The sequence below is a fragment of the Scyliorhinus torazame genome, chromosome 1, assembly GCF_047496885.1.
Source record: "Scyliorhinus torazame isolate Kashiwa2021f chromosome 1, sScyTor2.1, whole genome shotgun sequence".
Taxonomy (NCBI): domain Eukaryota; kingdom Metazoa; phylum Chordata; class Chondrichthyes; order Carcharhiniformes; family Scyliorhinidae; genus Scyliorhinus; species Scyliorhinus torazame.
The window spans coordinates 379,619,513-379,631,840 of record NC_092707.1 but is presented as its reverse complement, the minus strand read 5'-3'; the positions used below and the strand labels follow the sequence as shown (position 1 = coordinate 379,631,840).

Sequence of the window (12,328 nt, the reverse complement as noted above, 5' to 3'; positions counted from 1 at the left end):
TGCTCGACCACTTCTTCCCTGCCTGACAGGTACATACTTATCAAGGACACGCAGTAGCTGTTCCTTGAACAAGCTCCACATTTCCATTGTGCCCATCCCCTGCAGTTTTCCTCTCCATCCAATGCATCCTAAGTCTTACCTCATCGCATCATAATTGCCTTTCCCCCAGATATAACTCTTGCCCTGTGGTATATACCTATCCCTTTCCATCACTAAAGTAAACGTAATTGAATTGTGGTCACTATCACCAAAGTGCTCACCTACCTCCAAATCTCACACCTGTCCTGGTTCATTACCCAGTACCAAATCCAATATGGCCTCGCCTCTCGTTGGCCTATCTACATACTGTGTCAGGAAACCCTCCTGCACACATTGGACAAAAACGGACTCATTTAAAGTACTCAAACTATAGCGTTTCCAGTCAATATTTGGAAAGTTAAAGTCCCCCATAACAACTACCCGGTTGCTTTCGCTCCTATCCAGTATCGTCTTTGCAATCCTTTCCGCTACATCTCTGGACCTTTTCGGAGGCCTATAGAAAACCCCTAACAGGGTGACCTCTCCTTTCCGGTTTCTAACCTCAGCCCATACTACCCTAGTTGGCAAGTCCTCATCAAAAGTCCTTTCTGTCACCTTAATACTGCCCTTGACTAACAATGCCACCCCTCCCCCTCTTTTACCACCTTCCCTGAGCTTACTGAAATATCTAAATGAAGGTTCAGTTTTAGGATATGTTGTCGTTTTTAGGGTACGTTCTAATTGCATTATAGTCTCACCACTTGATATCAATGGTATGAGAAAGAAAATGTTTCATTTTTGTCCATATACTAACTTCTTCAATTTCGCTTCATTGATTTATAAATTCTGGAGCTCACATTTAATTAATCCTAAAGAGCAAGTGATAAAAAGGATTTCTGGTCAAATAGACAAGGAGACAATGAAAATGGCACTACACTTGGATTTCCAAGCAATCTTTCATTTTGTTTTAAATTCACTTGTTGCTAGTTGTCAGTTACAACCACACTTGGGCTCAGTGCAAGTATATATAGTTTTCTCTTTTTTTTTCCAATTAAGGGGAAATTAACAGTGGCCAATCCACTTTGTTTGCACTGAGTGCTGAATTTGGTGCTTTTTGAGTGCGATAGTGAGAGTTTGGTGACCGAGGGAGTGCTGAATTTGGTGCTTTTTGAGTGCGATAGTGAGAGTTTGGTGACCGAGGGAGTGCTGAATTTGGTGCTTTTTGAGTGCGATAGTGAGAGTTTGGTGACCGAGAGAGTTAGGTGAGGAGGGAGTAAGGTGCTCCTTTCATTTTGTTTCCGACATTTCCGCAAAGAGTGCGAAGAGAGCCAGGAGTTTACAGGAAGTGTAGCTGACTGGGAGCAGAGTCGGAGGGCGGAGATCTAGTTAGCCCACACAGCAGCTATATTCTGTAAGGTAAGAGGGGATGGAGGCTAGGCCAGTTACATGCTCCTCCTGTAGGATGTGGGTGGTGAGGGATACCACCGGTGTCCCCACTGACTATACCTGCGGGAAGTGCACCCAACTTCAGCTCCTCAAAGACCGTGTTAGGGAACTGGAGCTGAAGCTGGATGAACTTCGGATCATCCGGGAGGCAGAGGGGGTGATTGAGAAGAGTTACAGGGAGGTAACCACACCCAAGGTACAGGACAAGAATAGCTGGGTTACAGTCAGGGGGAAAAAAACAAACAGGCAGACAGTGCAGGGATCCCTCGTGGCCGTTCCCCTTCAAAACAAGTATACCGTTTTGGATGCTGTTGGGGGGGGATGACCTACCGGGGGAAGGCCCTAGCGGCCAGGTCTCTGGCACTGAGTCTGGCTCTGGGGCTCAGAAGGGAAGGGGGGAGAATAGAAAAGCAATAGTTGTAGGAGATTCAATGGTTAGGGGAATAGATAGGAGATTCTGTGGTCGCGAGCGAGACTCCCGGAAGGTATGTTGCCTCCCGGGTGCCAGGGCCAGGGATGTCTCGGATCGTGTCTTCAGGATCCTTAAGGGGGAGGGGGAGCAGCCAGAAGTCGTGGTGCACATTGGTACCAACGACATAGGTAGGAAAAGGGGTGTGGAGGTAATAAACCAGTTTAGGGAGTTAGGCTGGAAGTTGAAAGCCAGGACAGACAGAGTTGTCATCTCTGGTTTGTTGCCGGTGCCACGTGATAGCGAGGCTAGGAATAGGGAGAGAGTGCAGTTGAACACGTGGCTGCAGGAATGGTGTAGGAGGGAGGGCTTCAGGTATTTGGATAATTGGAGCGCATTCTGGGGAAGGTGGGACCTGTACAAGCAGGACGGGTTGCATCTGAACCAGAGGGGCACCAATATCCTGGGAGGGAGGTTTGCTAGTACTCTTCGGGAGGGTTTAAACTAATTTGGCAGGGGAATGGGAACCGGATTTGTAGTCCAGCAACTAAGGTAGCCGATATTCAGGACGCCAAAGCTTGTAATGAGGCAGTGGGGAAGGGAACACTGACAAAGGAGAGTATTTGCAGGCACGGAGATGGGTTGAAGTGTGTATACTTCAACGCAAGAAGCATCAGGAATAAGGTGGGTGAACTTAAGGCATGGATCGGTACTTGGGACTACGATGTGGTGGCCATCACGGAAACTTGGATAGAAGAGGGGCAGAAATGGTTGTTGGAGGTCCCTGGTTATAGATGTTTCAATAAGATTAGGGAGGGTGGTAAAAGAGGTGGGGGGGTGGCATTATTAATTAGAGATAGTATAACAGCTGCAGAAAGGCAGTTTGAGGAGTATCACCCTATTGAGGTAGTATGGGTTGAAGTCAGAAATAGGAAAGGAGCAGTCACCTTGTTAGGAGTTTTCTATAGGCCCCCCAATAGTAGCAGAGATGTGGAGGAACAGATTGGGAAACAGATTTTGGAAAGGTGCAGAAGTCATAGGGTAGTAGTCATGGGCGACTTTAACTTCCCAAATATTGAGTGGAAACTCTTTAGATCAAATAGTTTGGATGGGGTGGTGTTTGTGCAGTGTGTCCAGGAAGCTTTTCTAACACAGTATGTAGATTGTCCAACCAGAGGAGGGGCAATATTGGATTTAGTACTGGGTAATGAACCAGGGCAAGTGATAGATTTGTTAGTGGGGGAGCATTTTGGAGATAGTGACCACAATTCTGTGACTTTCACTTTAGTAATGGAGAGGGATAGATACGTGCAACAGGGCAAGGTTTACAATTGGGGGAAGGGTAAATACGATGTTGTCAGACAAGAATTGAAGTGCATAAGTTGGGAACATAGGCTGGCAGGGAAGGACACAAGTGAAATGTGGAACTTGTTCAAGGAACAGGTGCTACGTGTCCTTGATATGTATGTCCCTGTCAGGCAGGGAAGAGATGGTCGAGTGAGGGAACCATGGTTGACAAGAGAGGTTGAATGTCTTGTTAAGAGGAAAAAGGTGACTTATGTAAGGCTGAGGAAACAAGGTTCAGACAGGGCATTGGAGGGATACAAGATAGCCAGGAGGGAACTGAAGAAAGGGATTAGGAGAGCTAAGAGAGGGCATGAACAATCTTTGGCGGGTAGGATCAAGGAAAACCCCAAGGCCTTTTACACATATGTGAGAAATATGAGAATGACTAGAGCGAGGGTAGGTCCGATCAAGGACAGTAGCGGGAGATTGTGTATTGAGTCTGAAGAGATAGGAGAGGTCTTGAATGAGTACTTTTCTTCTGTATTTACAAATGAGAGGGGCGATATTGTTGGAGAGGACAGTGTGAAACAGATTGGTAAGCTCGAAGAAATACTTGTTAGGAAGGAAGATGTGTTGGGCATTTTGAAAAACTTGAGGATAGACAAGTCCCCCGGGCCTGACGGGATATATCCAAGGATTCTATGGGAACCAAGAGATGAAATTGCAGAGCCGTTGGCAATTATCTTTTCGTCCTCACTGTCAACAGGGGTGGTACCAGGGGATTGGAGAGTGGCGAATGTCGTGCCCCTGTTCAAAAAAGGAACTAGGGATAACCCTGGGAATTACAGGCCAGTTAGTCTTACTTCGGTGGTAGGCAAAGTAATGGAAAGGGTACTGAAGGATAGGATTTCTGAGCATCTGGAAAGACACTGCTTGATTAGGGATAGTCAGCACGGATTTGTGAGGGGTAGGTCTTGCCTTACAAATCTTATTGAATTCTTTGAGGAGGTGACCAAGCATGTGGATGAAGGTAAAGCAGTGGATGTAGTGTACATGGATTTTAGTAAGGCATTTGATAAAGTTCCCCATGGTAGGCTTCTGCACAAAGTAAGGAGGCATGGGATAGTGGGAAATTTGGCCAGTTGGATAACGAACTGGCTAACCGATAGAAGTCAGAGAGTGGTGGTGGATGGCAAATATTCAGCCTGGATCCCAGTTACCAGTGGCGTGCCGCAGGGATCAGTTCTGGGTCCTCTGCTGTTTGTGATTTTCATTAATGACTTGGATGAGGGAGTTGAAGGGTGGGTCAGTAAATTTGCAGACGATACGAAGATTGGTGGAGTTGTGGATAGTAAGGAAGGCTGTTGTCGGCTGCAAAGAGACATAGATAGGATGCAGAGCTGGGCTGAGAAGTGGCAGATAGAGTTTAACCCTGAAAAGTGTGAGGTTGTCCATTTTGGAAGGACAAATATGAATGCGGAATACAGGGTTAACGGTAGAGTTCTTGGCATTGTGGAGGAGCAGAGAGACCTTGGGGTCTATGTTCATACATCTTTGAAAGTTGCCACTCAAGTGGATAGAGCTGTGAAGAAGGCCTATGGTGTGCTCGCGTTCATTAACAGAGGGATTGAATTTAAGAGCCATGAGGTAATGATGCAGCTGTACAAAACTTTGGTAAGGCCACATTTGGAGTACTGTGTACAGTTCTGGTCGCCTCATTTTAGGAAGGATGTGGAAGCTCTGGAAAAGGTGCAAAGAAGATTTACCAGGATGTTGCCTGGAATGGAGAGTAGGTCTTACGAGGAAAGGTTGAGGGTGCTAGGCCTTTTCTCATTAGAGCGGAGAAGGATGAGGGGCGACTTGATAGAGGTTTATAAGATGATCAGGGGAATAGATAGAGTGGACAGTCAGAGACTTTTTCCCCAGGTGGAACACACCATTACAAGGGGACATAAATTTAAGGTGAAAGGTGGAAGATATAGGAGGGATATCAGAGGTAGGTTCTTTACCCAGAGAGTGGTGGGGGCATGGAATGCGCTGCCTGTGGAAGTAGTTGAGTCGGAAACATTAGGGACCTTCAAGCAGCTGTTGGATAGGTACATGGATTACGGGAAAATGATATAGTGTAGATTTATTTGTTCTTCAAGGCAGCACGGTAGCATTGTGGATAGCACAATTGCTTCACAGATCCATGGTCCCAGCTTCGATTCCAGCTTGGGTCATTGTCTGTGCGGAGTCTGCACGTCCTCCCCGTGTCTGCGTGGGTTTGCTCCGGGTGCTCCGGTTTCCTCCCACAGTCCAAAGATGTGCGGGTTAGGTGAATTGGCCAATGATAAATTGCCCTTAATGTCCAAATTGCCCTTGGTGTTGGGTGGAGGTGTTGAGTTTGGGTAGGGTGCTCTTTCCAAGAGCTGGTGCAGACTCAAAGGGCCGAATGGCCTCCTTCTGCACTGTTAATTCAATGATAATCTATGATTAATCTAGGACAAAGGTTCGGCACAACATCGTGGGCCGAAGGGCCTGTTCTGTGCTGTATTTTCTATGTTCTATGTTCTATGTACTCTGCACATCTATGGGTGTGGGGTTGAGACCCATGCAGACATGGAGAGAAATGTGCAAACATGTATGAGGAGGTGGTGGCGTAGTGGTACTGTCACTGGACTAGTAAACCAGAGACCCAGAGTAGTGCTCTCGGGACCCAGGTTCAAATCCCGCCACTGCAAATGGTGAAATCTGAATTGTATAAAAATATGGAATTAAAAGTCTAATGATGACCATGAAACCATTATCAATTGTCATAAAAATCTATCTGGTTACTAATGTCCTTTAGGGAAGTAAATCTGTCATCCTTACCTGGTCTGACCTACATGTGACTCCAGACCCACAGCAATGTGGTTGACTCTAAACTGCCCCTTCAAGGGCAAGTAGGGATGGGCAATAAATGCTGGCACAGCCTGCGACACCAACATCCCATGAACAAATTTTTAAAATAGAAATATTTCACATGGACAGTTACCCGGGGCTGGGATCGAAACTGGGCCCTCACCGCCATGAGGCAGCAGTGCTGAGCACTGCGCCGCATTGCTGGCCCTTAGTGCAAGTATGCTAATGCTAAATCTTGTATGGAAGGTTTTGCAAAAATTTATTTTGGTTCTGCTCAATGTTTTTCCTTTTGCATGCTGGATATGCGATATGTAATCAAATGTCAGTGTAAAACCTCAACCATGCTCCAAAAATATTCTATCAGCATAATCACATAAAAATAGTCTAGTCATGTCTATGGGGCCAATAGGACCCAAATCTAAACCAAGCAAATAAATTAGATGAATTTAAACACGAAATGATATGCAATTAGCACCATAGCTGCATAGCCCCTAGAACCTAGGCAGAAACAGATACAATTAATTTTTTTTTAAAATATTTTTTATTCTCCTCCTTTTTCACATTTTCTCCCAACTTTACACCCAACAATAAACAATAATCAGTAACAAATGTAATGTCAATCCCCATATCAATAACAACGATCCCATCCTCCCACCAAACCCCAGGCATTGGCCCGCAGGTTAACATAAGCAAATGACAAAAAGGAATCAGGAATCACCCATAGTCACCATTAACACATAGTCCCCCTCCCCCCAGCCCTCAACCCCCAACCCCCCCCTAATGTTCGATGTGATCCAATTCTCGAAAGTGCATAATGAATAACGTCCATGAATTGTAGAACCGTTCCATCCTTCCCCTCAGTTCAAATTTGACCTTTTCAAGCGTTACGAATTCCAGCAGGTCCCCCCGCCACACCAGAGCACAGGGTGGAGAGGTTGATCTCCTCCCTAACAGGATCCGCCTCCGGGCGACCAACGAGGCGAAGGCTACAACATCTGCCTCCGCGCCCGTTTCCAACCCCGGCTGGTCTGACACCCTGAATATGGCCTCCCGAGGGCTCGGGTCCAGTTTCACATGCACCACTTTAGAGATTACCCTAAACACTTCCTTCCAGTAATCCTCCAGTTTTGGACAGCACCAAAACATATGAACGTGGTTTGCCCCCCCCCCCCCCCCCCCGCAACGTTCACACACATCTTCTACCCCCTCAAAGAGCCGGCTCATCCTCGCCCTCATGAGGGGCGCTCTATACACCACCTTCAGCTGCATCAGCCCCAACCTTGCACACGAGGTGGAGGCATTCACCCTCCGGAGCACCTCACAGCAGAAGCCCTCCTCCATACCCTCTCCCAACTCTTCCTCCCACTTTGCTTTGATCCCTTCTAGCGGCACCATCTCCTTCTCCAAAATAGCCCCGTAAAGCGCCGATACTACCCGCTTCTCCAGCCCCCCTGTCGTCAGCACCTCCTCCAGCAATGTGGAAGCCGGCTCTACTGGGAAGCTCTGTATCGCCTTTCTGGCAAAGTCTCGAACCTGCATGTATCTAAATATTTCCCCCTGCTCCAGCGCATACTTCTCTCCCAGCTCCTTCAATCCTGCAAAACAACCCCAAGAAATAAATCTTTTAGCATCCTATTTTCTTTTTCCTCCCATCTCCGAAAATTTCCATCCCACTTCCCTGGCTCAAATCTATGGTTCCCCCGAATCGGCATTTCCCTTGACCCTGCCCCCAACCCAAAGTACTGTCGAAACTGCCTCCAAATTCTCAATGAAGCTATTACTACCGGACTCCCCGAGTATCTCCCCGGGGCTGTTGGGGGCGGCGCTGTCGCTAGCGCCTTCAATCCCGACCCCCTACCCAAACTCTCCGCCATTCTGACCCATCGGGAGTCAACCCCTCTGACCCAGCTCCGTACCTTCTCCACATTTGCCGCCCAGTAGTAATACATCAGGTCCGGAAGACCCAAACCCCCCTGCCTGCCTTCTTCTCTGTAGTAGAACCTTTTTACTTCTGGCCACCTTCCCTTCCCATATGAACGAGGTAATCATCCCTCCAATCTCTCTAAAAAATGACTTTGGCAGGAAAATTGTCAGCCATTGAAAAATAAACAGGTATCGCGGCAGCACATTCATTTTAACCGCTTGTACCCGGCCCGCCAATGACAGTGGGAGACCATCCCACCTTGCTGGAACAGCTTTCATCCTCCCCACCAAACTAGAAATGTTGTACTTACGGAGCCCCCCCCAATCTCGGGCAACCTGCACCCCCAGGTATCTAAAGTGAGTCCCTGCCTTATGGAATGGCAGACCCTCTCCCCCCCACCACCCCTGCCCCTAGCCCTTTTGCAATTACTGCAATTTATTTGCATTTAAAATAACACTTTTTCCATTGAAGTCACCGCTACGCAACTGATCTTACCTTTAATTAACTTAGGGCTAGTTAGTGTCAGCATTCCAGCATGCCCTGAAAGATCCAAGCCACTGGCCAACCACACAGGTCCACATAATATATCTTCTTTGTGTTCCTCCAGAAATTGACACAGCCTGGGACCTTCTCAGCGTATAGAATGGAAGAAAAATATTCAATTGAAAAATTTCTCGCACAAAGAAGCTTACAACTTAAGTGGAAGTGAACAGAACCGAACTCCCAACAATGCAATCTAACACCCATCATAATAATAATAATTTTTATTGTCACATGTAGGCTTACATTAACACTGCACTGAAGTTACTGTGAAAAGCCCCTAGGCGCCACATTCTGGCATCTGTTCGGGTACACGAAGGGAGAATTCTGAATGTCCAAATTACCTAACAACACGTCTTTAGGGACTCGTGGGAGGAAACGGGAGCACCGGAGGAAACCCACACAGACACACAGGAGGACGTGCAGACTCCGCACAGACAGTGCCGGGAATCAAACCTGGGACCCTGGCACTGTGAAGCAACAGTGCTAACCACTGTGCTACCATGTCGCCCTCAAGTGAACCCCAGTCATCCGACAGAACTTGCAGAACTCTGAGACACAAACTCCCTCAAACCTTTCAAATTCCCAGCAATGAAAGTATACCATTTCTCTAAAAAGCACTGCAGCCAGTCAGCATTGATTTGCACAACTTTCCCACTGATATAAACAGAATTTGACAGGCCTTTGAGACATGAAGAGCAGCAATCTTGCTCAAATTCAATCCCTTATCATATTTCAGCTCTCATATCTGCCTGTCATTCATTTTCAGCTTTTCACAAATCTTCAGCACCGGACACGAGAAAGAAGTCCGCAATTCATTCAGTTCCATTTCTCGAACAGTATTCAAAAGCAAAATAAATGGCCTTTTCAAATTTGTAATCAAAAAGATTGCACAAAACTCAGGGAGGTGACCCAAGGTTTGAGTGTTCGAATTCAATGTGTAATGTCAGTTGCTGGAGTAGCTCCTCTCGGGTTTTGAGTGGCAGCTTTAGAAAAATTGGGTACCTCAGAAGGAACAAAATCATCATACTAATTACCATGGGCAATTCCTGGAGGTACAAAACTCAAGCCTACTCTCAAAGGATACTACATGCCATGGATGTGGGAAAAAAATATAAGGAGGACACGTCAGAAGTAAAAAAAAAAAAGATAATGATTTGTTTTGGGTGGGGTAACCAAAATTCTTAAATCAGTTCTTGTTCTACAAGTAGAAAATTTCATTCAAGTATTCGCAAATATTTAGTTTTGTGTGTCAATAACAGTCCTATTAAACCGAAACAAAAAATTGAGTGGAGTTACCAATCTACTGTTGAGCGCTGTTTGTTCAACCCTCACTAAAATGTAACATGTATTTGATCACATTCCCAAGTAGGCATTAACAAAGTTCGCATTTCATCTACTATTTACTCATAAAGTTGTGGCTATAATCAAAATTTAAACTGGGGCAGCACGGTGACATAGTGGTTAGCACTGATGCTCACAACGCCAGGGACCTGGCCTTGGGTGACTGTGTGGAGTTTGCATGTTCTCCCTATGTCTGCCAGGTGCTCCGGCTTCCTCCCACAGTCCAAAGTTGTGAGGATACACGGATAAGGCAGGGGAGTGGGCCTCGGTCAGGTGCTCTTTCGGATGGTCGGTGCAGACTCGATGGGCTGAATGGCCTCCTTCTGCACTGAATGGGTTCTATCATTTATTTTCTTGAACAATCAGTTGCATTGCACCTTTAGAAACTTTAAAACAAAAAAGACATGCAGCAACATCAGTAAATGGATTATCTGTATAATGGGCAGTGGAAAGGATGAAACTTCAGTCAAATTCTAACTTCCTCCTCCTGTATGCAAATTAAAATGTCAAATGTTACACAGTCTCCCCAAACATCTATTTGATCTCAAAGTTAAATTCCTTAAAGATAATTTAAAGCACAAAACTTCAAATGTTAACAGGCGCCGGAATGTGGCGACTAGGGGCTTTTCACAGTAACTTCATTTGAAGCCTACTTGTGACAATAAGCGATTTTCATTTCATTTCAGTTGGAAGTTTGTAGACAATGCACAATTTCCATAAGAATGAAACCAGTCAGAGCCATCAATTAAATTAAATGTTGGGTTTTCTTCACAAACGGTATATATTTAGCTAACCTTGAGATTCATCCACATCCATCGAGTACTGCACATCTTCATTTAAATCAGTAAGCCCAGCCCGTCCATTTCTCTCTACTTCCACATGAGAAGCTGGAGATAAAGGAAACAATATCTGCTTGTCTACTGCAGACTCTGCAAGGAGGAAAGAAAGAAAGACGTACCATTTATGTAGACAGCCTCGCATAACCTCAAGACAACCCCAAAGTGCTATTCTGCCATTGAAGTGAAGGGATGTTACTGCTGTAATAATGCAGGAAACATGGCAGCCAACTTGCACACAGCGCGTTCCCACAAACAGCAGATAAGCTGTAAAAGAATTGCTCTTTGAGGGATAAACATTCACCAGGACACCTGGAAAGTGCACATGGATTTTAAAATAATACCATGGGATCTTTTATATTCATCTGAGGGGGCAGATGGAAACTGGGTTGAATTTACTACTACACTTAAGCAAACGTTTATGCTAAAGTCTCTTGAGTGGACTTCCGGTGGCGACCATGGAGTGTGTGGTCACACATTGGTGGCTCCCGCTACTGGCAGTTTTTCGGACCTTTTCCCCAGTTAACAGGTGCAAGTGAGGTGGAATATAGGTGCAGGAGAATGAAGGGAAAAGATTGACGCTCTGGTGTATGGAGCGGAGGGCCAGAATTGATCAAAAAAGAGGGAATCAGTCGGTTAGAGCTGGTGCAGCACCTGTGATGCACGTGGAGATGGTGATGGGGCAGGGAGCGACCCTGCCTGCTCAATGGTCAACAAACCAGCTGGTCAGCTTCTTGAATGAGAAATTCACCCAGCAACGGAAGGAAAGTCGGGAGGACCTGCTCCGGGCGGTGGTCGACCTTGTGGAAACGAAGCTGGTGGCCCAGGGTCAGGCGATCCAGAAGATGGAGGAGGTGGCAGGGGAATACGAGGAACACTTTGCCTCGATGGCAGCAGAGATGGGGCCAATGCGCGATCAGCAGAAGCGGTTTCAGGAGAAGGTCGAGGACTTAGAGAACTGGTCATGCAGGCAGAATATGAGGATCGTGGGCCTGCCGGAGGGGAGTGAAGGAGCCTATGCTGGTGCGTACGTGGGGAGGATGTTGGAGAAGCTGCTCAGAGAGGGTGCGTTTGCACGACCGTTAGAGGTGGATCGAGCGCACAGGGCTAATGAGGAAGCCCCAGGGGAACGAGCCACCGAGGGCAATGGTGGTGCAGCTGCACCGGTTCCTGGACAAGGAGCGAATTATGAGGTGGGTCAGGCAGACGAGGCGCTATATCTGGGAGGGCAATGAAATCAGAGTGAACCAGGACCTAGGTGCAGAGTTCGCCAAGAAGAGAGCGAGCTTCAAAAGGGTCAAGGCAGGCCTCTACAAGAAGGGGGTGAAGTTTCGGCTACTGTACCCAGCACGTCCATGGGTGACCTATGAAGACCAGGAATTGTACTTTGGATCGGTGGAGGAGGCGGTAGAATTTGTCAGAGACAATGGACTGTCAGGAGGAGGAGGACTCTGAAATTTGTGGATATGCTGTTACGATGTTATGGTTAAGTTATGCTTTTTTGGCTTCAGGGTGCTCTTTGCATTTTAGTCCTTTGTTAAGAATCACTTCTTTGTTAAGAACCACAGCATTTAAAGTGCAGAAGGCGGCCATTCGGCCCATCAAGTCTGCACCAGCCCTTGGAAACAGCACCCGTTTGGG

The 12,328-nt window shown here is 46.6% G+C and overlaps 1 protein-coding gene across 5 annotated transcripts in view; it reads right to left on the bottom strand.

The window, feature by feature from the left end:
- birc6 (baculoviral IAP repeat containing 6) overlaps nt 1-12,328 on the bottom strand; it is a 371,663-nt gene that overhangs the window by 234,352 nt on the left and 124,983 nt on the right. For all 5 annotated transcript variants that reach the window (XM_072512201.1, XM_072512210.1, XM_072512218.1 and 2 more), the window contains exons 14-15: nt 10,646-10,780; nt 8,463-8,594 (exon numbers count right to left, since the gene is read on the bottom strand). In XM_072512201.1, coding sequence (XP_072368302.1) covers nt 8,463-8,594; nt 10,646-10,780 — 267 coding nt within the window. The remainder of the gene's footprint in view (nt 1-8,462; nt 8,595-10,645; nt 10,781-12,328) is intronic.